The following is a 24,723-nucleotide window of genomic DNA, read 5'->3' as shown; positions in this document are numbered from 1 at the left end:
GGGGAGATTCTTTTCTACTCACCACAGTCTCCATATTAGTCCATTTTAGTCTTTATCACCTAAACAAATGGCTCTCACTTATTGTTTTTTGTTTTTCGCACCATTCTGTGTAAACTCTAAAGACTGTTGTGTAAATCCCAGAACATCAGGACATTCTGAAATACTCAAACTAACACCAATCTCCAAGCTCCAGTTAAATATCAGACTTTTTCTTTATTCTGTAGTTTGGTGGGAATATTAACTGAAGATCTTGACCTGCACCTGCATGGGTTGGTGCATTGTGCTGCTGCCCCATGATAACAGTAGTGCAATAACTCCCAGGTCCTGTCTTGGTAAATACATTCTGCTTGTACACCCTTTGAGGATGAAGTAAGATGCAAAGAAATGAAATTTTATGGCAACCAGTCTTCTTATTATCACATGGAGCAAATATGATTAGATAGAACTTAGATACTGAAACAAAAATCAAGCAAACATATTCACTATTTATTGTATTCAGTACATATAGCTTATGAGTTAAATGTTGTCATTATTTTTTTAAAAGTAAATGATATTTTTGTCATTTCGATCACCCCAAGTCGAAGGTAAACATTTCTACCAGAAAAGGTTTTGTCTTTATCTGCCTCAGTGCAGTGTCTCACGTTTCTCTCCACAACAAACCCATCATGAGACGTGCACTACTTTGTTTTTTCCCCCCTCTCTCTCCATAACAACAAAACTTTGTTGTCATGACTCAAGTGGTCCATTTTTCCACAGCTGCCTTATCTCTCTAGCTCGAGCTCTCGGCTGCCAGGAGTGGGCGTTCCCGGTGGGGAAAAGTGGGTCGCCGTGCCATCTGATCTGTGTCAACACATGCCCAGCTGACCCTCATTCCATAGCAGATCAGCAGCGCTCAGCAGCAATGACCGACTTTCTGGAGGAGCGGCCATTGGGCTCGCAGTACACCAATGTCTACCTGTCCATCTTTGCCCTGTTTTGCTTCAAGCTCTTCGTGAAGATCAGCCTGAACATCCTCACACATTTCTACGTGGTCAAGGGGAACAGGAAGGAGGCGGCTCGCATTGCCGCAGAGTTTTATGATTTCGGCCAAGGGCACAGTAAGTGATCTGAGTATGTCTGAGACGCGTGCAGGGGGGTTTGGGAGAAGCGAGGAGACGATGTTGTGCCTTTCTACAAGCCTTCATACTCTTCATGCAGGTGTGTGTGTGTGTGTGTGTGTGTGTGTGTGTGTGTGTGTGTGTGTGTGTGTGTGTGTGTGTGTGTGTGTGAGTCTTGTTAGTGAGCAGTTCATAAATCTGTTGTTACTTGATATCATTTAGCATCGTTAAATGAAGCCTTGTTTTACATCAGGTCATGTGGGTCATGTGCATGATGATATAATATTCCAGCCTGCAGTTACTGGAAATAAAAGCACAGAGCAAAGGTGTGTCACATTCACAGCTGCAAGTTCCTGGATGTCAGTGAGAGCCCATAGCTTTGCCTCTTATAGCTCTAGAGTCTCAAAATAGGGTTAGGGAAGGTTTTTGATCTAGTTAGGACAATAAAAATCACTATGTTGACTATAAGTCATATCAACATTGTATCATTCTCTGGTTTCAGAGCGCACATTTCATCTGTAGACAAATATTGTACCTGAAATAGTTTATTATTGATCTAATAATGTACAGATGCTCAATACTGCGTTTAACCATTTAAGGCCACATAAGGCATTAAGGCCACATAAGAACCCCCCTTCTGCTCCTCCTCCCCTAAAAAAAATAAATTAATTAAATTAAAAAAAATAATTAATTAAAATGTAAACTATTGTGCTTTATTACACTCTTTTAGCTTTTAATGAATTTATTTTATATTGTTTATAAAATTATTTTGTTTTGACCTGACAGTAATAATGTACAATACTACATTTACATTTATGGCATTTAGCAGACACCCTTATCCAGAGTGACTTACAACTGAGCAACTGAGGGTTAAGGGCTTTGCTCAGGGGCCCAGCAGTGGCAGCTTGGTGGACCTGGGGTTCGAACCCATGACCTTCCGATCAGTAGCCCAACACCTTAACCACTTTTTATTATTATTATTATTATTATTATTATTATTATTATTATTATTATTATTATTATTATTGTTGTTGTTGTTGTTGTTTTTGTTATTATACTGATAATAATAATAATAATAATAATAATAATAATAATAATAATAATAATAATAATAATAATAATAATAATAAATTTAATAAATTATTTTTTTCAGGGGAGGAGGAGGAGAAGAGGGGGGGTTCTTATTAATATTATAATTGTTGTTGGTATTATATATTATTATTATTATTAGTAGTAGTAGTAGTAGTAGTAGTAGTAGTAGTATTTGTTGTTGTTGTTGTTATTATTATTATTATTATTATTATTATTATTATTATTATTATTATTATTATTATTATTATTATTATTTTCTCATGTCTTATTTTTCTCAGAAATAGATGCTGGTATTCAAATGGTGATATATATTTTATATATATATATATATATATATATATATATATATATATATATATATATATATATATATATATATATATATTTGACATATTTTTGAAATAAAAAAAAATTCAATAAAGTTTTCTTTTTGTATATATTTATATAAATAAATGTATTAAAATATATTTATTTCAAGAATACAATTTAAACCAACCAAGTCAAACATTTGGTGATTGATTGATTGATTGATTGATTGATTGATTGATTGATTGATTGATTGATTGATTGATTGATTGAAATTTCCTTAAATGGAATTTCTTTAAAAGATTTTGTTGATAAAAAAAAAAAAAGATAGTGTTGACCGAACAAGTAACAAGGTCAAAATAAAAAAGGACTTTTTAATCTAAAAATAAATTCTGCCTTCAGTCTCATTCCCTTCACCTCCTGAATTAAGTTCAATCTATTCCTCTGTATTAACACTCCTAGCAGAGCACACACACGTGCCAAAGGTTGGAAATTGTGTATTAGCTACTGTCTAACTTCTTCATGTAAGACCTCCAACAGAACAATGACCTTCAGTAAAAGAATCTCAAAAACAATCAGCCATATTGCTGAGCACTCATAACATCCATCTCACATGACTCAACACGTCACAGTGGAACAACTTCCCTTTTTAACGTGACGCATCCTTTCAAAGAGGCCGAGTTAATTCTGTGCTGAAGATTAAAGATTAAAGCCGAGCCATAAATAGAGCAGCCTGCCGTACACACACTGCAGGTCAATGGGAAAGTAAACACAGCCTTTAAATAGTCTACATGTTTGTCGCTCTTATAAATGACCTCACGCAATTGCTAACTTTAGCAACCCATTGCGCATAGGAACATGTGACTAATAAACGTCGAATCTTTGATTTAATTGCTTCCTGTGTGGCTCAGTGTTGCCAGAAAACAACATATATGTTGTGATGGATGAGATTAGCTAGCTATGCTAAGTTCACTGTATAGACAAACATCTATCTTATCTTTATCTTTACCTTTTTTGTGCAAAATGTTAGTCAAACAGACACCTTCATCAAATTTACTAAAAATTCTGTTAGAAAAGTTGATATTTCTGATGCTTCCCCATGCTAGCTATTATGGTTTTATCATCCAGCTCAGATATTAGCTAGCTTAGGCTTCTGTACCTGTTTTTCCCAGTTGCGTAGCAAACACCACTCTGTCAGATAGCTAGCTAGCACATAACTTGTCTCTGTGCCAAAAAGGTTACAAGCATTTTATCACTTGTCTTGTTTACTTCTACATAGGTCTATAAGCAGAGAATATTACATGTAAACTTCACATTTATATTAGATTTAATATTCTGAGTTAAACGAACAGCACTAACGAACGGTAGCCTTTTACCGCTCCTGCGCGACCCGCTATTAATTCAATTCAATCTAAATTTAATTAATTGTATAGCGCTTTTAAAAATTCATATTGTCTCAAAGCAGAAGAACAGAAACAGAAGAGAAAAATATGTAATAATAATAATAATAATAATAATAATAATAATAATAATAATAATAATAATAATAATAATAAATGAATACATACATTTAAAGTTTACAATTATTTTAAAAATATAAATTTAAACTTTAAAATACTACATATCTATCCCTATCCCTAATGAGCAGGCCGGAGGCGACTGCGGCACGAAAAACTCCCTGAGATGATATGAGGAAGAAACCTTGAGAAGAACCAGGCTCAGAAGGGAACCTCATCCTCATTTGGGTGACACTGGACAGGAAATGTAAATAATGTCCTTTCTACAACAGTTTATAATAGTGCAACCGAAAGCTCCTGAGGAACTAATGGGTCATCACAAACTCTGAGTTCAGCAGAGACCCAACACTAATTCCTTCCTGCCAAAGTCTTCAAATGATTGCTGATAAAGACCAGACCATACAGCTGACTGACACAACATTGGTTCAAAGAAGGCATGACAGTATCTGGGTGGCTCCATCCACAACAATCCCATGAGTCACCGACTGACCATGTAGATCAATTCCTGGCAGGGTGACCACCAGGCGATGAGACTCCAACCAGGGGTAGAACATCAGGATTGACGAAGTACTGTAGCTCCATGAGAAGAGACTATCAGTCTAGTTGGGAGTGTCTTTTGGGGTAGGGGGGTGAGTCGTGGTGGTGGTGGTGATGGGGGGGATTTGTTCACCAAACCCTCTATGCCTATGAACCCTCCAGATCTGCTCCTTTACCTAAAAAAAAATATATTCATAAAAAGCTAGACTAAACAAATGTGACTCTGTCTGAGACCCAAACACTAATTAGGCTTGACGGATCATAAAAAAAACCAAAAGATCTCTCAGGTACCGTGGCTCGAGACCATTAAGTGCTTTATAGGTTAATAATAGTATTTTATAATCAATGCAAAACCTGACTGGAAGCCAGTGCAATGAGGATAAGATAGGGGTGATATGTTCATATCTTCTGGTTCTAGTTAGGACTCTAGCTGCTGCGTTCTGGACTAACCGGAGCTTGTTTATGCTCCTACTGGAACATCCATACAGTAAAGCAACCTAGAGGCACCAAATGCATGAACTAGTGTTTCTGCATCATGTAATGACATCGTATTTCTTATCTTAGCAATATTTCTGATATGAAATAAGGCTGCCTTTGTGGTATTATTTTGTGAGCTTCAAGTGAGGGACTGGTGTCAATAATAAAAACACTCCTGTATTGTCAGAGAAAGTTAATAAGCATCCACTGTCTGATGTCTTTCACACAATCTTCAATCTTATTAAGCTGGTGACTCACATCTGACTTAGCTGAATCATATAGCTGCGTGTCATCAGCATAACAGTGGAAGCTAATACCATGTTTAAAAATAATTGCACCAAGGGGTAGCATATATAGAGAGAAAAGCAAGGGGGCCTTAAAACGGAATCTTGTGGAACAACAAACATTACCTTAGTTTAGAAAGAGTGGTCACCATTTCTATCTGCTATGATTAGGCCTTAATCCTGACTGATACATTTCATGAATATTATTCCTATGTAGGTCTGAGCATAACTGCTGTGTACAAACTGTTCTAGGATCTTGGAGATAAAGGGGAGGTTTGATATGGCCTATAGTTCGACAGCTTGGGTTGGGTTGAGGTCAGGTTATTTTAATCAAAGGTTTGATAAATGCTAGTTTAAAAGATTTCGGTTCATAGCCAGTGCTAAGGGAAGACTTTATTATCTTTATGTAGGGTTATGTAGCTTAAGGGTAAGGGCTCCACTGTGCAGGTTGATCATTAAGAAGAAGAAATCAGTGAAATTAAGTCTATCATTATCTATCAGATTGTTTGGTATTAAATGAACGATCTGAATTGTTTTCCTTATATTATCAATCATTCCATTGGAATGATTCATGAAGTCATTACTGCTACAAATAGATGGTGTTTTTTATTCCAAGTCCATTCTCTCACTGCGTGCGCGCTCCCGTTTTACACCGTGCTCGTGCTCGTGCGCGCTTACGTTCTCCTTATAGCACATAAACAAACATGCCTGAAGTTCCCGGCGCAGAGCGCGAGCGCTCCGGAAATACAAACAAGAAGAGAAAGCAGGGACATTTGGACGAATTGTCCTCTAGAAAGAAATCTCGTTGGGGGGTTTTAACTAGTCAGGGTGAGTGCAGTGAGATTTCCTCTTTCTGTTCTCTTTACACACAAATACACCGAGCATGAGATGGAAGCTGCTATGGAAGGCCTACAGGCTCAAAACCTCAGTGGCATGCTTCATGTGTCTAAAACAAAAATAGATTCAGAGCTTGTTGTGTATGTCACATATAAAACATTTTACAACGTGTTTTTTTAATTATTTTTTTTATTAAATACTCCACATACGACAGTTAATTCCAATCTACTAGTATGATTAGTTATAAGCAATATTCCAGTAATGGTGCTATATTTTTACTGTAAACACTGGAAGCTTCTTATAACACTAGCAAGTGATGCAGTTTTCATGAATTTAACTTTTGACTTGTGAAAAGGTCAAAAGGTCTAAAATTTCATCAATGAATTTCATATTGATAGCCCAATCATATGTCATGGTCTGTCTCTTTTGGCCTTCCATACAGTCACTCAGCGCCCTCTTTACCTTGCAAGTTTTATTTTGATATAATGAATATAATGATAATTTTTTATCTTTTATTTTAATTTCAAACACTGGGAACGTTGATTAAATAAGTAAATAAATAAATAAATAAACACAGAATTTTAGAATATTTTAAAATTAGAACAGATTTTTTTTGACTGTCATAAAAATGCATAAAAATAGAATTTAGAATTTCCAATAAAAATGTATTTTTCCAATAAGCTATATATTAGTTTAAGTTGGTTATATTTAAATTATATTTATATTGGTTGTATTTAAATAACCAACTTAAACCAATATATAAAATATTTTTAAAAAATATTATAAAATAAGATTATATATAATATATATTATATACTTTATTATATATAATATACTAAGATTATTATATAGATTATATATATAGATTATATAGATTATAAAAAAAAATGTATTTTTCCAATAAGCTATATATTAGTTTAAGTTGGTTATATTTAAATTATATTTATATTGGTTGTATTTAAATAACCAACTTAAACCAATATATAAAATATTTTTAAAAAATATTATAAAATAAGATTATATATAATATATATTATATACTTTATTATATATAATATACTAAGATTATTATATAGATTATATATATATATATATATATATATATATATATATATATATATATTAGTCTCTGCTGCTCTGTAATGTAATGTAAACGTAATTGTACCTTAATAACACAATTTTTTTTTTAAAGTTAAAGTATTTGAAATATTATCTATCTATCTATCTATCTATCTATCTATCTATCTATCTATCTATCTATATATTAATATTTATATTATATATAAAAAAAGATTAACCATATATATATACACATGTTAAATCTTATATATATATATAAAATATTTCACATAATTTAACTTTTTAAAAGAAAATATGTTAATAAAGTACAATTACTTTTACATTACAGAGCAGCAGAGACTAATTTTAGATTTAGGAGGTTATAGCACTGTGTGGTTTAGGTTATTAAGTAAAACGCACCTTATTATAATGAAATGTATTAGCACTTAAAATACATTTGCACTTAGTGAATGCTAATTGTGAATTTTCTGGCCAATAGCTTAAGGTTTTGATTTATAAAATGCACACGGATCGGTTAGTGTTTAACCTTGAGCTCTGAATTGCATTCGGATTTAACTGAAGTGCCGGTAACCTCGTCAAATAATTAGTACACTTAATCTGAATTGCACTAGCTTATTTGCTTTAAAAAACAACAGGCTTAAGGAAGGGCATGGGAAATCTGTGCTATGTTTAGTTCAGGACATTTGAACCCCTCTTGCAGAGTCACACTGCTAAATACATAGAAAATGAAGAGCGCTTCAGTATGGAGGAGAAAAACAGGCTGAGATCATTTTATTAATCAGTTTTACAATCACTCGACATTTGAATTCATTTAATTACAGCAGAAAAAAATTTCTAGACTTAAGAGTCTGTCTCTGATTTTTTCTTCTTTATTGTAATGTTTTATAACCTTTATTAAGCAGTAAATATAACACCAAGTGCTGTGTTTCTGCTGACAGGAGCTCAGGTTTCTATCTGCAGTAAACTCTGAGAATTACCATTCTGTTGAATATTAATGAGTCTCCATTGGGGCGCACAGAAAGAACTCCTAAGTAAGGCGAAAAATTCCCAGAAGTCCTCAGTGCTGCAGTAAAGACCAGTAAGAGGAAAACTCATAATGACCGTTAATTATTAAGTGATTAATGTTATGGTAATGAGCTGCTTACTCCACTTGTTTGCTTACTTAATGAATTAATTAATTTATTCATCTCAGCATAAAGAGTATTATTATTATTATTATTATTATTATTATTATTATTATTATTATTATTATTATTATTATTATTTTTTTGATTTTCTTTTTTTTTGGTGCATAAAGAGGATACTGATGTTTATTTATAAAGTAATGAATTGAAAAGTTATTTTTTTAATATAATATAAATTATCATATCTTTTTTTTCATAATTATTAATTAATTAATTTTTAATTATTTAACATTTTCTTATGTCTTAATTTTCTTCTTCTTCTTCTTCTTCTTCTTCTTCTTCTTCTTCTTCTTCTTCTTCTTCTTCTTCTTCTTCTTAATATTATTATTAAATTTATTATAATATTGTTTCTAGTCATATTGAAAGGAAAGCAGATGAATTGGGTTCCTGTTGTTGAACCAATGCTTAGGACATACGTTGAAAAAACCCACAACATTTATAAAACAAGCCGCAAAGTTTGTATGCAGACACTTTAGGCAGATGATTTATTGTCTTTATTAAAACATGTTTGCATGCTACAAGTCAAAATCTTTGAAATCAAGCTTTGTTTGGGTCGAATCACAGAGCACCAGAGGAGTGTGTTAATTAAAGTCATGTTGATTGAATTTACAATGGAGAAATGTGACCACAAATTTGACGAATGAATGGAAAAAGGATAATAAAGCCATTTTTATGATGTAATTTTTAATAATAACATTACAAATAGAGCCGTTTCCGACGACACACCGTCATACTGACACCTCATGACGTAAAGATGACGGACGTGCTTTCGTTCGCAGGCTGCCATGTCGTACACGTATCAGTGGCTAGACGTGCCATGGGGAGACGGAGACATGGGTACGTACGGTGCAGAAAGCTTTTTTTATATATACAGACGGGTGAGAAATGAGGGTTGTTTAAGGTTCGGCATTTGCATGTGGTCTACAGCACCAGGTGGAGATTTATATAGTTCTATATATATATAGCTGCGGTCAGAGGAGGAATCCATACGCAATTATTATCATAACACACTGATTTAACTTCCTGCAAAATATAAGCTTAAACCTTACAATGTTACCACTCTTAGTTATTTATTATATGGAGGAACTTTTGTGCTGAAAACGTTTTTTACACAAAATTAATATCTGCAATCAGGATCAAAATGAAATATTATAATGTAGTCGGATGGAAACGATGTCACTTGTTTTTTAAATAGCTGCTAAAATCTCTCAAATATTTCCTTTTTTTCGTGAAAAGGAGTAGCAGTTTTATTAAATATAGGAGAATAACCAATAAGAGGATGTGGTGCCATGACCCAGATGGAACAAATCTCTGGTGAGATTAACCAAGAGAAAAGTTGGCTGGATTTCTTTCCTTGAAAGCTAGGAGAGAAAGAGTCCTCGTCTCCAGGATCGACAGACGATTGAGGTTTTGAGGCCGTTTTGCTGTTGTACAGTAGCTGTGCTATTTATCCTCACTGTTTCCTGGAAGAGTCACAGCTATAAAATCGGATCATTTTGGAGACTGGATTGGATTTTAAGGATGTGATGTTGTGAAAAAGCATTTCACTTCTCAAGGGATTTAAAGCTTTTAGGATGTGGCTTTGTTGCTATATGGACCTAAGTCTCGTAGGAAAATTTACGTTTAAGTGAGTTTTCTAAACATTTTGCACAGAACATTTAACATGGGTTATTTTATACAAAACACTTAAAGGGCCACCGGGTGAAACTGGAAGTATAAAAGCTACAAGGTAAACTGCTACTGTATGTAATACATGACTATATGTTCCAGGAGTTACCGTTCTTTGGCAGATCCCACAGTAGGTTTTACAGATGATCTAAAAGTGAAACTGCATATTCCAATAATTAATATGCGCGTGTGTGTATGTGTGTGTTTGTGTGTTTGTGTGTGTGTGTGTGTGTGTGTGTGTGTGTGTGTGTGTGTGTGTGTGTGTGTGTGTGTGATAGGCTCATGGGCAGACCGATCTCCACTCCATGAAGCTGCAAGCCAGGGACGCCTTCTGGCCCTGAAGACCCTGCTCTCACAGGTGTGTGTGTGTGTGTGTGTGTGTGTGTGTGTGTGTGTGTGTGTGTGTACACACACACAATCAAATTTCATTCAATATGCATCTTCCTCCCATCAGGGTTACAATGCAAACTTGGTCACCATTGATCATGTGACTCCACTGCACGAGGCGTGTTTGGGTGACCATGTGGCATGTGCCAGAGCTCTCATAGAGGCCGGAGCTAACGTAAGTCCTTCCACAACCAAAGAAAATACTTCTTTCTGATTGGCTTGCTGTTATATTAACAGCTGGAAAGTGGATATTTTTCATGTCATTGTTGTGCCATTGAGTTATAACTAAAAAGACATAAATCCAAAATATCTATTTAAATTAAGTTACAAAAAGAGAGTGAGAAACCTCCCAAGCTCACCTCCATGCCCTTGTATAGACTCTCCACATAAACTATTAAAACCCAACAGAGAAGAGAACCATTTGTTTGTTAACCCTGATTGAAAATGTCCCCATAAGTCCTATTTTATTCTTACGGCGAAAAAGAAACCGGTGTACTGGTTAAATAGGTTAACATTAACGTAAGGAGTCTCTGATGTCATTACAAGCTGTCTTTTTTCCATCATATTAACCTCAAGCAAGCATGGAGGCTTAGTGATTAACACGCTTTGAGGGTTCGATTCCTTCCTGTGCCCTGTGTGTGTGGAGTTTCCTCGGGGAACTCTGGTTTCCTCCTCCACACCAGAGGTTTGTTGTTGGCTGATTGGCGTCTCTAAATGTGTGAATGACTGTCAGATCGTGCCATGTGATGAGTTGGCACCCTGTCCAAGGTGTCTTTCATCTTGTGCTCCGGGTCCCCTGGGATAGATCCCACGTTTCCTGAAACACTGTGTATGATAAACGCTACAGAAAATGGATGGATTGGTGGAACCTTAAGAGAGAACAGAAGGACCCACCAGTGAATAGCTGCTATAACATAAGTGAGTTTTCTAGACATTCACATTGAGGTGAAGTCAAAATTTCTCATTTATGTTATATAAAATGAATAAAACACTCTTGGTGTAAAAAAAAAAAAAAAGAAAGTAAGAAAGACTGAACCAGTTGGAGTCTCTGCCATGCAGCTGCGAGCGTGACGCCTGTCGTGTTGCGTATGTGTGTAATAGGTGAACGCTACCACCATCGACGGAGTGACGCCTCTGTTTAACGCCTGTTCCGCCGGCAGTGCCACATGTACGGAGGTTGTTCTGGAGCATGGCGCTAACCCACAGCCTGAGCCGTGCCAACCTTCACCGATCCACGAGGCCAGCAGCAAAGGTGTTGATATTTGTGTTTTCAGATTTTCTTTTTTTAACAAGAAAAGAATGTCATAGTTTTTTTTTTTTGCCCTAAACAGTACAACACTAAAGTCATCTTCTTGTTCAGGAAGGACGGCGTGTGTGGAGACTCTGATATCATGGGGGGCAGATGTGGATTACGATATTCCTCACTTAGGAACACCACTGTACATCGCCTGCGCCTCCCGAGAGCTACAGTGCACACGGAAACTTCTAGATGGAGGTCTGGGATCCTGATCGAGTAACTAACCAACGAACGAACGAACAAACTGCTAATCTGGGTTTAGTTTTAGTGATATTTTCTCATCATATTTTATGAACATGTTTGTTAGATTTGGTCTCAGAAAACTACAAGAATTTAAGTCACTGATCTCTAAATGAATCATTTTTAGATGGTGAGTGAACGCAGCACTAACGCCCCTAAAAAAATAATACTGTAAGTAATTAATAATTTAACCTTCTAATCAATTGATTCATTAATTGATTTGGCAAAATACTTTTTATCCATTTATTGTTACACACAAACACACGCACGCACGCACACACACACACACACACACACACACACACACACACACACACACACACACACACACACACACACACACACACACACACACACACACACAGGGTTGTGTATGTTATAAGGTGACCTGATCAGCTGACTTCTCAGATTAAATATGTGAGCCTTTCAGTTAGCGTATGCTATAAATGTGGGTGGGGCCTAAAATTATAATAACTGATAGTGCTACACATCTGTGCTGCTACAGTCCCATTCGCCGGATGTGTTATTTGATTGGCTTTGGTTTCAAAAAATATATATATATATTTTTCTACACACATATACACACATATACATACACACATACAAATACACATATATAAACACACGTACATACACACACACATACAAACACACACATATAAACACACATACATACAAACACACATACATACAAACACACACACACACATACATACATACCCATACATATACACACATACACACATATACACACACACATACGTACATACCCATACATATACACACATATATACACACACACACACACACGTACACATAGACACACACATACATACATACCCATACATATATACACATATACATACACACACATACACATAGACACACACATACATACATACCCATACATATAAACACATATACACACACACACATACACATAGACACACACATACATACATACCCATACATATATACACATATACACATATACACACACACACACACACACACACACACACACATACACATATACACATACATACACACACACACACACACACACACACACACACACACACACACATACACACACACATACACATAGACACACACATACATACATACACATATACACACACACACATACATACATACCCATGCATACTGTATACACACACATACACATATACGCATATATACACACGCACACACACATTTATACACACACACGTATACACTCTCACACAACACACTTTGCCATAATCAAAAAACTTGCATCTTTTTTGTCTAATAAATGAGCCGTTACTATAGAAACGATGCCGTATTGGAACGAGCAGCTGCTACAGATAGAATTGTGCATCGATTAAAGATTGAACAATTTGAAAACCTTGTGGTGTAAATGTGAGTAAGACTGTAGCGTAGTTAACAGGTCCAATCTAAATAATTCGGTTTAACAGGCGCTAACGTACAAAAGGGCCGTTTCCTGGACACGCCGCTTCACGCCGCGGCGCAGAAAGACTGCCCTGAGATCGTCAAAGTGCTGCTGGAGTTCGGCGCCAACATCAACGCTCGAAACGTGGAGCTACAGAGAGCAGTGGAGACAGCGCCCCCTAGCAGCCTGGCAGAATGCTTGTTACTGCATTATGAAGGTAAACGCTAGGAAAAACTCTGACATTTTCTTTTAAGGAACAAAATAAAATGTTTAAACAATTTCCTCTTATTCCAAATATAGTCGTTTGGTTCAGTCTTTTGTTTCGCAAATGAGGCACAGATGCGAAACAAACGATGTGGTAGATGATGTGGTTTCACCATGAGATATAAACACACTTCCTTCTGTGTCATGTCAGCCTTAGGGGCGTGGCCTAAAGAGTTACAGACATGTGAAGGTTGCTCTTTGATGTGATTTACATATTCAAATTGTGTGATGCTAAAGTGGTGGCTGCGAGTAACGCTCCAGTGCACGAGTGAATTGGAGCTCATGGTAATAACGTGTGTGTGTGTGTGTGTGTGTGTGTGTGTGTGTGTGTGTGTGTAGTTACTCCACGCTCTTTGAGTGAGCTGTGCAGGTTGTGTATCAGAGAATATCTCGGACGCACGAGGCTTCATCTCATCCCTCAGCTGAAACTGCCACCTCTGCTCCACAAATTCCTGCAACACAGATAGACACCTCTCTCTCTCTCTCTCTCTCTCTCTCTCTCTCTGTCTCTTTCTCTCTCTCTCTCTGTCTCTCTCTCTCTCTGTCTCTCTCTCTCTCTGTCTCTCTCTCTCTGTCTGTCTCTCTCTCTCTCTTTGTCTTGTCCTGTCTTTCTCTCTGTCTAACTGTATTATTGTGTCTCCGTCTCTCTTTGAATGTGTCTTTCTCTAAATGTCTCTCTCTCTCTCTCTCTCTCTCTCTCTCTCTCTCTCTCTCTATATATATATATATATATATATATATATATATATATATATATATATATATATATATATATATATATATCTCCATCTGTCTCCTCCTGTTTGTGTCCCTACCTTTTTTCTATCTCTCTTGTCTGTCTGGTTCTGTCAGTTTCTCTCTACACCTGTCTCCTTCCTCTACTGTTCCTCTTTGTCCATGTGTATCTGTCTGTCTCTCGATCCACTGTCACTCTACAGTATTTCTGTTTCTCACTATGTCTCGCTCTCCACCTGTATCTGTCCTTCTTCTCTCTACCTGTCCTTCTCTGCCTGTATTTATGTTTCACAACCTGTCTCTCTCTACCCGTCTATCTCTGCTTCTCACACCTGTCTCTCTACCTCTCTCTCTCTCTCTCTCTCTCTCTCTCTCTCTCTCTCTCTCTCTCTCTCTCTCTCTCTACCTGTACCTTTGTTTCTCACCACCTGCCTCTCTCTCTACCTGTGTCTGTCTCTACCTGTCTGTTTCTCTTCAACTCTCTCTCTTTCTCTCTACCACCTGCCTCTCTCTACATGTCTGTCTCTGCTAGTCTCTGTATCTGTATCTCTCTCGCTCTACCTGTACCTTTGTTTCTCACCACCTGCCACTCTCTACCTATATGTCTCTGATTCTCACCCGTCTCTCTCTTTACCTGTCTGTTTCTCTCCAACTCTCAACGTCTCTCGCTCTACCAGTCCGTTCCGGATTGCCCATGTGTATCTGTTTGTCTCTCGTTTAACCTCTCTCTCTCTCACTCTCTCTCTCTCTCTCTCTCTCTCTCTCTCTCTCTCTCTCTCTCTCTCTCTCTCTCTCTCTCTCTCTCTCTCTCTCTCTCTCTATACCATTTTATTTGATATTTTATCTCTCATGTATTCATGTTTCAGATTGTCGTTTATTTTGTCTCTCAAGTGCATTTATTTTCTTCTTTATAACACAAAAGAATTAAGTGCTTGCTTTTGATTTAAATACGATGTCTGTTAAAAAAAATACAAAACATGTTTTTTTTATCATGACTGTGTTCATTAGGAAGTTTTCTCACACCACATTCACACCGGCGACTTGTTTTTCCCCACGTTTCCTTCTCATTCTTTCTCTTTCTCGATTGGTTTCAATTGACAGATTCGTCTTCTTTGCATTTTTTTTTCTGTTCTAGCTTTTCTACTTCAGTTCTCCGTTTAAACATTAGCTCCTGATGTGAACGCTTTAAGATCATTGACGATTCCAGATTTAGATCTGTGACCTACACGAGAAGTCGGAACGGCAAACGCATGGACTTATCCGTCCTTCTGTCCTGGCGGGTAATTAAAATGTGAATGTCAGCTGCAGAAACGTCGAACTCTTCTCACGTCTCCCACATTTTGATCTGGTGGTGTGTTTAATGTGTCGAGTGTGCATCATAATCACAGCTGTACTGTGTTTTACTGAAACGTCAGCATGTCAACAAATATACAGGAATAAATAAAAATATTTCATGATGTCCTTTATTTATTTAATGCTTCTATTTGATATTATTTAGCACTTCGCAGAGCCACGAGTAGACTGTGTGTATTCCTGTGGTATTAAATGCTGCCTTGACCGAATATTAGGAACGATTTTTTAATTTTTATTTATAGGGACAGCTCATGTTGGACGTTTGGGGGACAAAGTTAGGGAGGCCAGATTAAGATGGTTTGGACATGTTCAGAGGAGGGAGAGTGAGTATATTGGTAGGAGAACGTTGGACATGGAGCTGCCAGGCAGGAGGCAAAGAGGAAGGCCAAAGAGGAGGTATATGGATGTAATTAATGAGGATATGAAGCTAGTGGGTGCAAGTGTTGAAGATGCAGAAGATAGGGATAGGTGGAGAGAGATGATTCGCTGTGGCGACCCCTGAAGGGAAAAGCCGAAAGAAGAAGAAGAAGTAACGCTGTGAAGAATCTGAACATCCATGAAAGAGGTTAGTTCGAAACGGTCACAATTCCTGAGAAACTGCGGTTAAATTCACTGAGATCCTATTATTCATTTTTATTTACTTTAACGTTAATGAACATTACATGAAGCTGCCGATCGTGTCTGCAGGACGTTATGGCTGAATGGATCATTGTATGAATGTGCACACACATTCCTAATAAAGTGCCTAGTGAGCATATCTTATATGTTAATGCTAGGTGATGTTAAATAAAAGCTGGAAATATTTTTAAAACCTGGTTGGTCAGAAAAAAAAATGCTTTATGTCCCTGCATGCAAAAAAAAAAAAAGAAGACTTCAATAGGATTACGTTAATCCCTCGCCACTTCGCGGTTCAAGTTTCGCGGTTCAAGTTTCGCGGCCTCAGCGCATCACTGATTTTTCAAAAATATTCATTGAAAAATAAAAATAAAAGTGGTTTCCTAGGATGCCAGACAAAGAGAGAAACTCTCTCAGAGGCTTTGTACAGTACATACCCACGGGCACTCATACAAGGCACATGATTGGTTCCCGGTGCGAGATCTGAGCTGATTGGCTGCGCATCATTGCATCCTCTCCCAGCTTCTTCCCTTGTTGCATCTCGCCACTCTCATTCACACTGTCAACTGTGTCTCGCGTATTGTGTTCGAAGTTAGCTTTTCGTTAAGCCCTTACAATGCCTCCAAACGTCGTGCCCCTGCGAAAGAGTCCTCTAGTGAGCCCAAGAGGAAGAGGAAGATGATGACCATCAGTGAAAAGGTCAAACTTAGGGCCAATCCTACTTCGCGGATTTTCACCTATCGCGAGGGGTTCCGGTCACCATTAACCGCGATAATGAGGGATCGCTGTAAATGCAAAATGTCCTGAGGTAAAAACAAACAAACAAACAAACAAAACCGTCCCTACAGTTGATGACAAAAATTAATGAGAATTAATAATAAAGGAAAATTTATCAACTTTATTTTTAAAAAAAAAAAAGGAATAAAAAGAAAAGACAACAATTTGGATGCTTCATCGTTTTTAATAAGAATCTTTAAAACGTTATGATCACAAATGCTGCCTAGTTCTTTTCTTATGTTTCTTCCATGTCGTACGTTTTACCCATAACAGCATTATAAAAAATAAATAGATCACTATAATGAGAAACATAAGTATTGTTTGCCTCTGCTTTCTGAGTCTTACAAATGTATAGATGGAGGCTACACCCTGTTCGGCTGTGGAATCGTACACCAAAAAAAGGAGTATATACAGTACAAATAAACAAAGGAATAAATAACTACATGGATAAATACAGTTCACAGTGCAACTTGTTGAAAACGATTCTCATGGCTGCAAACCGGTGAATCGTTCAATAAATCGTCTCGCTGAATGGATTGATCTTCACACGCTCGCAGGACGAAACCAATACGATTTTTTTTTACAAGCTAAACAGTACGATACACCTTTAACGTATAACGTAGATGTTTGATAATCTTGTAGTCTAAGGTAGCACACCATGCTAATACAGATGTTAGCGTTGTTTGCTAATTTAAGGCACACACTCTAGACACTCGACTATCAGCCAAAAATCTCTCGCGTACAGCAGATTCTTTTCTTTTCTTTCCCATGATCTCATATCCTGTGTGAAACGGTTCTTGTTCCATCAAATAATAGCTAATAAAACAGCAAGCAGCGATCAGCGGGGTCCAAGCACCGCCTTGTGTGTATTTTGTGTGAGAGAATGTACTGATTTCTACAGATTAAAACTGAATTATGAGGAAGGTTTAAATTTGCTGGGGAGAAAATATATCACAATCTTGTAATGCTTGTAAAAACTTAGCTTAGCTTTAGCTTAAACAGCGACTTAGCATGTGGATTTTAAATGAAGTTCACTAGCTAACTACACTAGTTTTCATCTATTTCTATTTATTTTTTTAAGTTGATCGGGCTTGTCGAAATGTTTAATTATATCCAATTAGCATTAGTTATTTTTCACATCTTTAATGTTTTTTTCCCCCCCATTTTAATAAAGATTCAAACCAAAATTCTAATCAAATCCACCCTGGTTCGAATTCGGTCAATCCATTGCTTGAGTTCTGCTTGAGTTCTTAAACCAGCTCTTAAAAAAATTACGTTTAAAAATGTTTAAAAAAACAACAACAAACGAATAGAAAAAAAACACGTTTCAAGATCTTGTGGATGAACTCATCTAATTTCCAACACGTGTTTCATTTCAGGCTCTCAATACAAACTCAATAAGCGCTTGGACACTTAATAGGAGTAAACAGACACGGGGCACATATGAAAAACAGCTTGAGCTTAATAAAAATAAATAAATAAATGAATAAATAAATAAATAAATAAAACCCCTCTAAAACCAAGATCCCTGAATAGCGAGCAACATCTTAAAGCTTTTTTTTTTTTCAATATCTAATGAGTTAAACTGGTGTCCTGAATGCTAATAATTATACATTGTGTGTTATATTGCTATGTGCTAATAAACATCTGGTTAGATGTTGCTTTCAGTTGAGCACGGATTACAGCAACAAACAGATTTGTACCGTTTCAATGACCGTGTAAGACAAAATTGCAAAATTAACAATGCTACTCGCAAAATTTAGCTAGGGAGATACGTGTCAGGTTATACTGTAGCTACTTGTGCTGCTATGCTAATGGCTAATTAGCTGATTTACTCTTACACCGTAGCCAGTACTGTAGTCTAATGTCAAGATGGTTCATTCCTGATTCATGACTGATGCAGTTTCTACAGTACATAGTAAATGCATCTAAAATAAATAAAAAAAAGAAAGGAAAAGCTTTTGGAACGTAACCATGTAGTAACACAAAACGTAGCCAAAATAGATTAGCACATAAGCAAGAAAATTATAAAGTAGAAGTAAAAAATATAAAAGTACTTATGAAGATCATCACCTCCTCCAAGGATACGAGCTGATTCCAGAAAATGGTCTGGAATTAATACAATCAAAATCCAATCTAAAAAAAACTACAAATTGATGTCCTTCAGCTGTGTTCCTGATTCCATCTGACGTGATGGAGATGTTAAAATACTGATAAATGTGTTGTCATGCTGCCGAACACAAAACATAAGCATGGAGTCGAGCCTGGTTTCATGTCCGATTCACAAGATTGTGGCCTTTGCGTCTTTGTCCTCGACTGGACTGTAATACTGTCTCTACACGTGTATGATGATAATGAGACACTGTGAGACTGTGTGTGTGTGTGAGTGTGTGTGAGTGTGTGTTTAGAAGGGATTGAGGCGTATCCCCGTCCCCAGTGGAGAGAACGGATTCACCTTGGCCCACATCAATGCATCGTTGAGCGAAATGGACGACTTGCCGTCCTCCAGGAAGAACACGGGACCCTGTCAATCACAGAGAGCCACCATGTTAGTGCATCAAGCACAGTTGTGTAGAGACAGGAAAAAGTCACGACTGTCACAAAACCTGAAGGTGATTCTCAAAAAAAAATCTCAAATTTGCCAAAAAATTTGATTTATAACATTAACATTACATTTTTTATTTATAAATTTTTTTTTTTACTTTTATCCATTTATGGCTACATGAGTCCAATAAAAAAAAGGCAGTATGCATCTTTTCTCACTAGAGTTCCTACAACTGTGAGTTGTAGCTTATAGTCACTGAGATAGAAAATTATTTTGCACCTTCTGACCAATCAGAATCCAGAATTTGTCAGCAGTATTAATCAACACCTTCTGACATTTGTCAGCAGTATTAATGAACACCTTCTGACCAATCAGAATCTAGAATTTGTCAGCAGTATTAATCAACACCTTCTGACCAATCAGAATCTAGAATTTGTCAGCAGTATTAATCAACACCTTCTGACCAATCAGAATCCAGAATTTTACATTAATTAAAATTAACATTGGTGTTATTTTCATGAACATGAAAAAATTTAGTTTATAATCTGAAAAAAAAAACATCTCTGGAACTATGGAGAATGTTTTGGCTCCCTGCTTCATACGATTTTCTTTGGACGGCACTCTCAAAAATTTACAATGGCTTTTATTTCTCTTTAGTAAACCAGAGGAAAAACAGATGTGCGTGTGTGTGTGTGTGTGTGTGTGTGTGTGTGTGTGTGTGTGTGTGTGTGTGTGTGTGTGTGTGTGTGTGTGTGTGTGTGTCTTGCCTGTATCCTGAGGCCAGTAAAGCAGGAGATCTGGACGTCTGAGTGGCTGGGTAAGCTGGAGCCTGTTACATAGTCTGGCCCCTGTAGGCCCTTCAGAAGCTCCGCCCTCATTCTGCTCAGGAGGAGTGTGTATTCTGCTCTTTGTGCCTCTGTTGGAGGAGTGTATGGTATGTCCTCTGCTCCTCTGAGTGTGAGACATAGATTTTAGAAACTTCTAGTCCATAACCTGTGTGTGTGTGTGTGTGTGTGTGTGTGTGTGTGTGTGTGTGTGTGTGTGTGTGTGTGTGTGTGTGTGTGTGTGTGTGAGAGAAATAAAAAACATTTAAAATGAACCATTTACTATTAAATAAGTAGTATGAGAAATTTCAAGGTCTTGCAACAGACCATAGATATGTTGAGTAAAAGTGTGTGTGTGTGTGTGTGTGTGTGTGTGTGTGTGTGTGTGTGTGTGTGTGTGTGACTGACTTGTTCATAGATTGTGTACAGGCTCTCCAGGCCTCCAGCTCTACTGACAGCTGTTCAATCTTCAGCGGTAAATCGACTTCTCTCCTCTTTAACAACTGACTGAGAGAGAGAGAGAGAGAGAGAGAGAGAGAGAGAGAGAGAGAGAGAGAGAGAGAGAGAGAGAGAGAGAAACAAACAGCTGATTCGTGTGTGTAATTGGTGATATGACCCGAGATGATTTTTTTCCCGCTCTCACCTTGTGTATTCATACAGTGCAGGGATGATGCTGGAGTACTGCCTTCCTATAGCCAATAATGCTCCGATGTAGCCACAGAGAATGAGCAGCTCGTTACGCTCCCTGAGAGAAAACACACACACACACACACACACACACACACACACACACACACACACACACACACACACACACACACACACACACACACACAGTAAGCTCTATTGAGGCAGCACACTGAACAGATATGGTTGTTGTGAAACGATTTTGTTTTGTTGTGGATGTGCACTTAACTGTGTGGGTGTTATATTTTTTTTTGTACTTACTCACTGCACCTGGTCAGAACGAGCCGGTCGGTCCTGATGTAGCTCAGGAGGTCGAGGGTGGGATAAACCGAGTCCACAGTCCAATCAGGAGAGCTCAACTGCTCTGTGAGGTAGAAAAAATAAAAGTGAGTGATCTGAGAAAGTGAGACAAATAACCGAAGACACTGTATGTGTGTGTCTTTGTGTATGTCTTTGTGTGTGTGTGTGTGTGTGTGTGTGTGTGTGTGTGTGTGTAGCCCGTTTTTGGGTGATCAGATGACATCTGGTAGACAAAATAGACATAAGTATAAAATGTTCACACAGTAAGCTGATCACACAGGATGGTGATCATTGTAGAATTTTTGATTCATAATAATTCAAGATAATCTGACCTGGAAAAAAAACAAGTTTTATTATTTACTGACATTAAAAATGGTCAAAATGGTTTCAAAACAATCTCCCAGATTTGAAATATACCAGCCTGTAATTGTGCGTTAACTTTTGTGCCTCTATAGTGAAAATAATTCACATTTTGTGTTTTGTTTTTTTTTACTAGAAAATGAGGCATTTTTGCATATTAATGAGGTTTATTATACCAAATATTAAAACAATTTTTGCAAAATATATGTTAATATGTTGTAAACAAGTTAGACAAAAAAGGTGATTAAAAAAAAGAAAGGCAGTCAAAACGGACAAGGTCGATTTGACTCGGCGCTCCTAATTTGCATAGGAATTCAGACGAGGTCTGCAGGAAGGTTAAGACACTGTGTGTGTCTTTGTGTGTGTGTGTGTGTGTGTGTGTGTGTGTGTGTGTGTGTGTGTGTGTGTGTGTGTGTGTGGTATAACACACCCTATTTTTTCTTTAATTGGTGGAATCACATACAGATTGCAATTGACAAATCTAGTCATAAACACACACACACACACACACACACACACACACACACACACACACACACACACACACACACACACACACACACACCTTTGATGAATGAAATGCCGACTGTCAGAGCCTTCTCAGGTTCAGGGCTGAGCAGCTGATACTTCACTGCCTGTAAGATATCTCCCTGACTGTAGGCTTCCTCTGCCAAATCCTTACACTCGTCCAAACTCGGCAAACCACACTGAAGAGATACAGATTCAAAAGAACAGAGTAGAACTGTGATTAAAATAAAATAGATTAGAGTAGAAACTGATGCAATATATCTAATGCAAAGCTACAGAATAAAAAAAACAGATATACAACAGAGCCGTATAGAGCCGAATAGAATAAAATAAGATTAAAGATTCGAGTGTTTTATTGTCATGTGCACAATGACAAAGTGTTGACCAGGAGTCTAATAGCTTGTGAATAGAAGCTGTTTGTGAGACTTTTGGTCCTTGATCTCACACTCACACTCAGTAGTGTCTCCCAGAGGTTGTGTTGTGAGTGTGTATTATCCCTGATGATGTTATGGGCCATCCTGATCTACCCTGGTGATGTAAATGTCCTGGAGTAATGGTAAGGCCACTCCACAGATGAACTGTGCAGTTTTTATTTTCAACTGTACATCTGTAGAAGTTGCTGAGGATCTCGGTTGACATGCCAAATTTTCTCAGACTTTGTAAGAAGTATGATCAAAGCTGGGATCTTCTCTGGAGCTGCTGAGTATTGTGAGACCAGGTGAAGTCCTCGCTGATGTAGGTTCTGAGAAATTTGAAGGTTTTCACCCTCTTTACCTCTTTATGTGCTGTGCTGCTCCTTCCTCCTTCTCCTAGGCTCAATGTCCTGCTCCATCCTCCTCCTAGGCTCAATGTCCTGCTCCTTCCTCCTTCTCCTAGGCTCAATGTCCTGCTCCTTCCTCCTTCTCCTAGGATCAATAAACATCTCCTTTGTCTTATCTGCATTTAAGGAGAGATTATTTTCCTGACACCAGGTTATAAGTGCTGCTACTTCCATTCTGTACGATGTTTCCTCTACACCATTAATGAGTCCGATGACTATGGTATCATTATTATCTTGGTGATGGTTTGGGAGGCCACGCAGTCATGGGTGAAGAGAGTGTCCAGCAGTGGGCTCGGGACACATCCTTGAGGGGTTCCTGTGCTCACAGTTCCGATGCCTGATGTCTGGTTTCCTACTCTGACTGACTGGGGTTGGTTTGTCAGGAAGTTCAGCACCCAGTTATGGAGAGAGGGTGTCCTTACTCTCCAAGTGTGTGAGGGCTGTGTGGATAGCAGCGTTGACAGCTTCTTAAGTAGACCGGTTTTGTCGATATGCTAACTGAAATGAGTCCAAGGTGGTTGGAAAGTTTCTTTGTATGTGTGACATGACTATCCTTTCAAAACACTTCATCATCATTAGGGTGGGTGCAACAGGATGATAGTCATTCAGGCGAGGTACAGTATGATGGTGGTGGACTTGAAGCAGATGGGCACCAGGGCCTGAGCGAGGGCCAGATTATAGATGTCCGTGAACACAGCAGCCAGTTCTGACAAGCAATAAAACTTTGGAGTTATGTGGTCTGACTGTCCAAAGTCTGGCCGGGGTGCAGCCTTGCATCTTTTAAGTGTCTTTTATTTACATTTATGGCATTTAGCAGACACCCTGAGTGACTGAGCAACTGAAGGTTAAGGGCCTTGCTCAGGGGCCCAGCAGTGGCAGCTTGGTGGACCTGGGGTTTGAACCCATGACCATCAGATCAGTAGCCAAACACCTTAACCACTGAGCTACCACATCCCTGTTTATGTTGCTGTACACTTAGTTGAGAATGTTATTCTCCCTTGTTGGAAAACACACGTGTCAGTAGTGCATGGGGTGAACATTCCTGAGGTTGCAGTGATTAAAATCACCAGTCGGAATTCCCAGCGTGCAGAATTCCCAGGGTCCACAGAACAGTGCTTTTCAACAACTTGCACATCTCCACACCATCTGTTGTTAACATACACACAGACGCCTCCTCCTATGGTCTTACTTGATGCTGATGTGCAGTCATCATCGATAAATGGTGTGTGAAGACCGAGAGACGAGTTTGTCGCTTTGTCCGGGAGCCAGTTTTCCGTGAATATAAGAGCACAACAATCCCTTATCTCACGCTGGGATGTAATTCTGTTTCTCAGCTCAACCATCCTATTTTCGAGTAAGTGCACATTAGCTAGCAGTAGGCTAGGTAACAGTGGTCATGTAGCTTTAGACTTTAGCCTAGTATGTAGCCCGCCTCTCTTGCCTCGTCTTTGTGGTCTGCGCCTCTCCCGCTCGCGTG

At 37.8% G+C, this 24,723-nt stretch overlaps 2 protein-coding genes across 13 annotated transcripts in view; one reads left to right on the top strand and one right to left on the bottom strand.

Moving 5' to 3' along the window:
* Positions 1–856: 856 nt before the first annotated feature.
* On the top strand, positions 857–14,360 carry asb5b (ankyrin repeat and SOCS box containing 5b). 5 transcript variants are annotated; one of them, XM_047811897.1, is made up of 9 exons: positions 6,002–6,138; positions 8,166–8,305; positions 9,191–9,248; positions 10,358–10,437; positions 10,534–10,641; positions 11,568–11,718; positions 11,827–11,961; positions 13,464–13,655; positions 14,042–14,360. In XM_047811897.1, the coding sequence occupies exons 3-9, from the start codon at positions 9,197–9,199 to the stop codon at positions 14,167–14,169; spliced, it is 846 nt and encodes a 281-aa protein (XP_047667853.1). In that variant the 5' UTR covers positions 6,002–6,138; positions 8,166–8,305; positions 9,191–9,196; the 3' UTR covers positions 14,170–14,360. The 5 variants fall into 5 exon arrangements, with proteins under 5 accessions (XP_027001874.1, XP_047667852.1, XP_027001875.1 ...); XM_047811896.1 differs by lacking the exons at positions 6,002–6,138; positions 8,166–8,305 and adding an exon at positions 942–1,097; XM_027146075.2 differs by lacking the exon at positions 8,166–8,305.
* A 3,361-nt stretch (positions 14,361–17,721) lies between these two features.
* Positions 17,722–24,723, bottom strand: part of wdr17 (WD repeat domain 17) — a 261,853-nt gene continuing 254,851 nt past the window's right edge. For 6 of the 8 annotated variants that reach the window (XM_027146084.2, XM_047812461.1, XM_047812460.1 and 3 more), the window contains 6 exons: positions 22,464–22,605; positions 21,500–21,602; positions 21,195–21,296; positions 20,960–21,058; positions 20,495–20,678; positions 17,722–19,706 (listed from right to left, as the gene is read on the bottom strand). In XM_027146084.2, coding sequence (XP_027001885.1) covers positions 19,587–19,706; positions 20,495–20,678; positions 20,960–21,058; positions 21,195–21,296; positions 21,500–21,602; positions 22,464–22,605 — 750 coding nt within the window. In that variant the 3' untranslated portion in view covers positions 17,722–19,586. Of the gene's footprint in view, positions 19,707–20,494; positions 20,721–20,959; positions 21,059–21,194; positions 21,297–21,499; positions 21,603–22,463; positions 22,606–24,723 lie in introns of those variants that run through there. The other 2 variants (XM_047812463.1, XR_007140402.1) reach the window with 2 other exon arrangements.

Source organism: Tachysurus fulvidraco, chromosome 4 (assembly GCF_022655615.1).
Source record: "Tachysurus fulvidraco isolate hzauxx_2018 chromosome 4, HZAU_PFXX_2.0, whole genome shotgun sequence".
Classification (NCBI taxonomy): Eukaryota; Metazoa; Chordata; class Actinopteri; order Siluriformes; family Bagridae; genus Tachysurus; species Tachysurus fulvidraco.
Note: the sequence above shows the minus strand (reverse complement) of the source record. Positions and strands in the feature narration are given on the sequence as shown.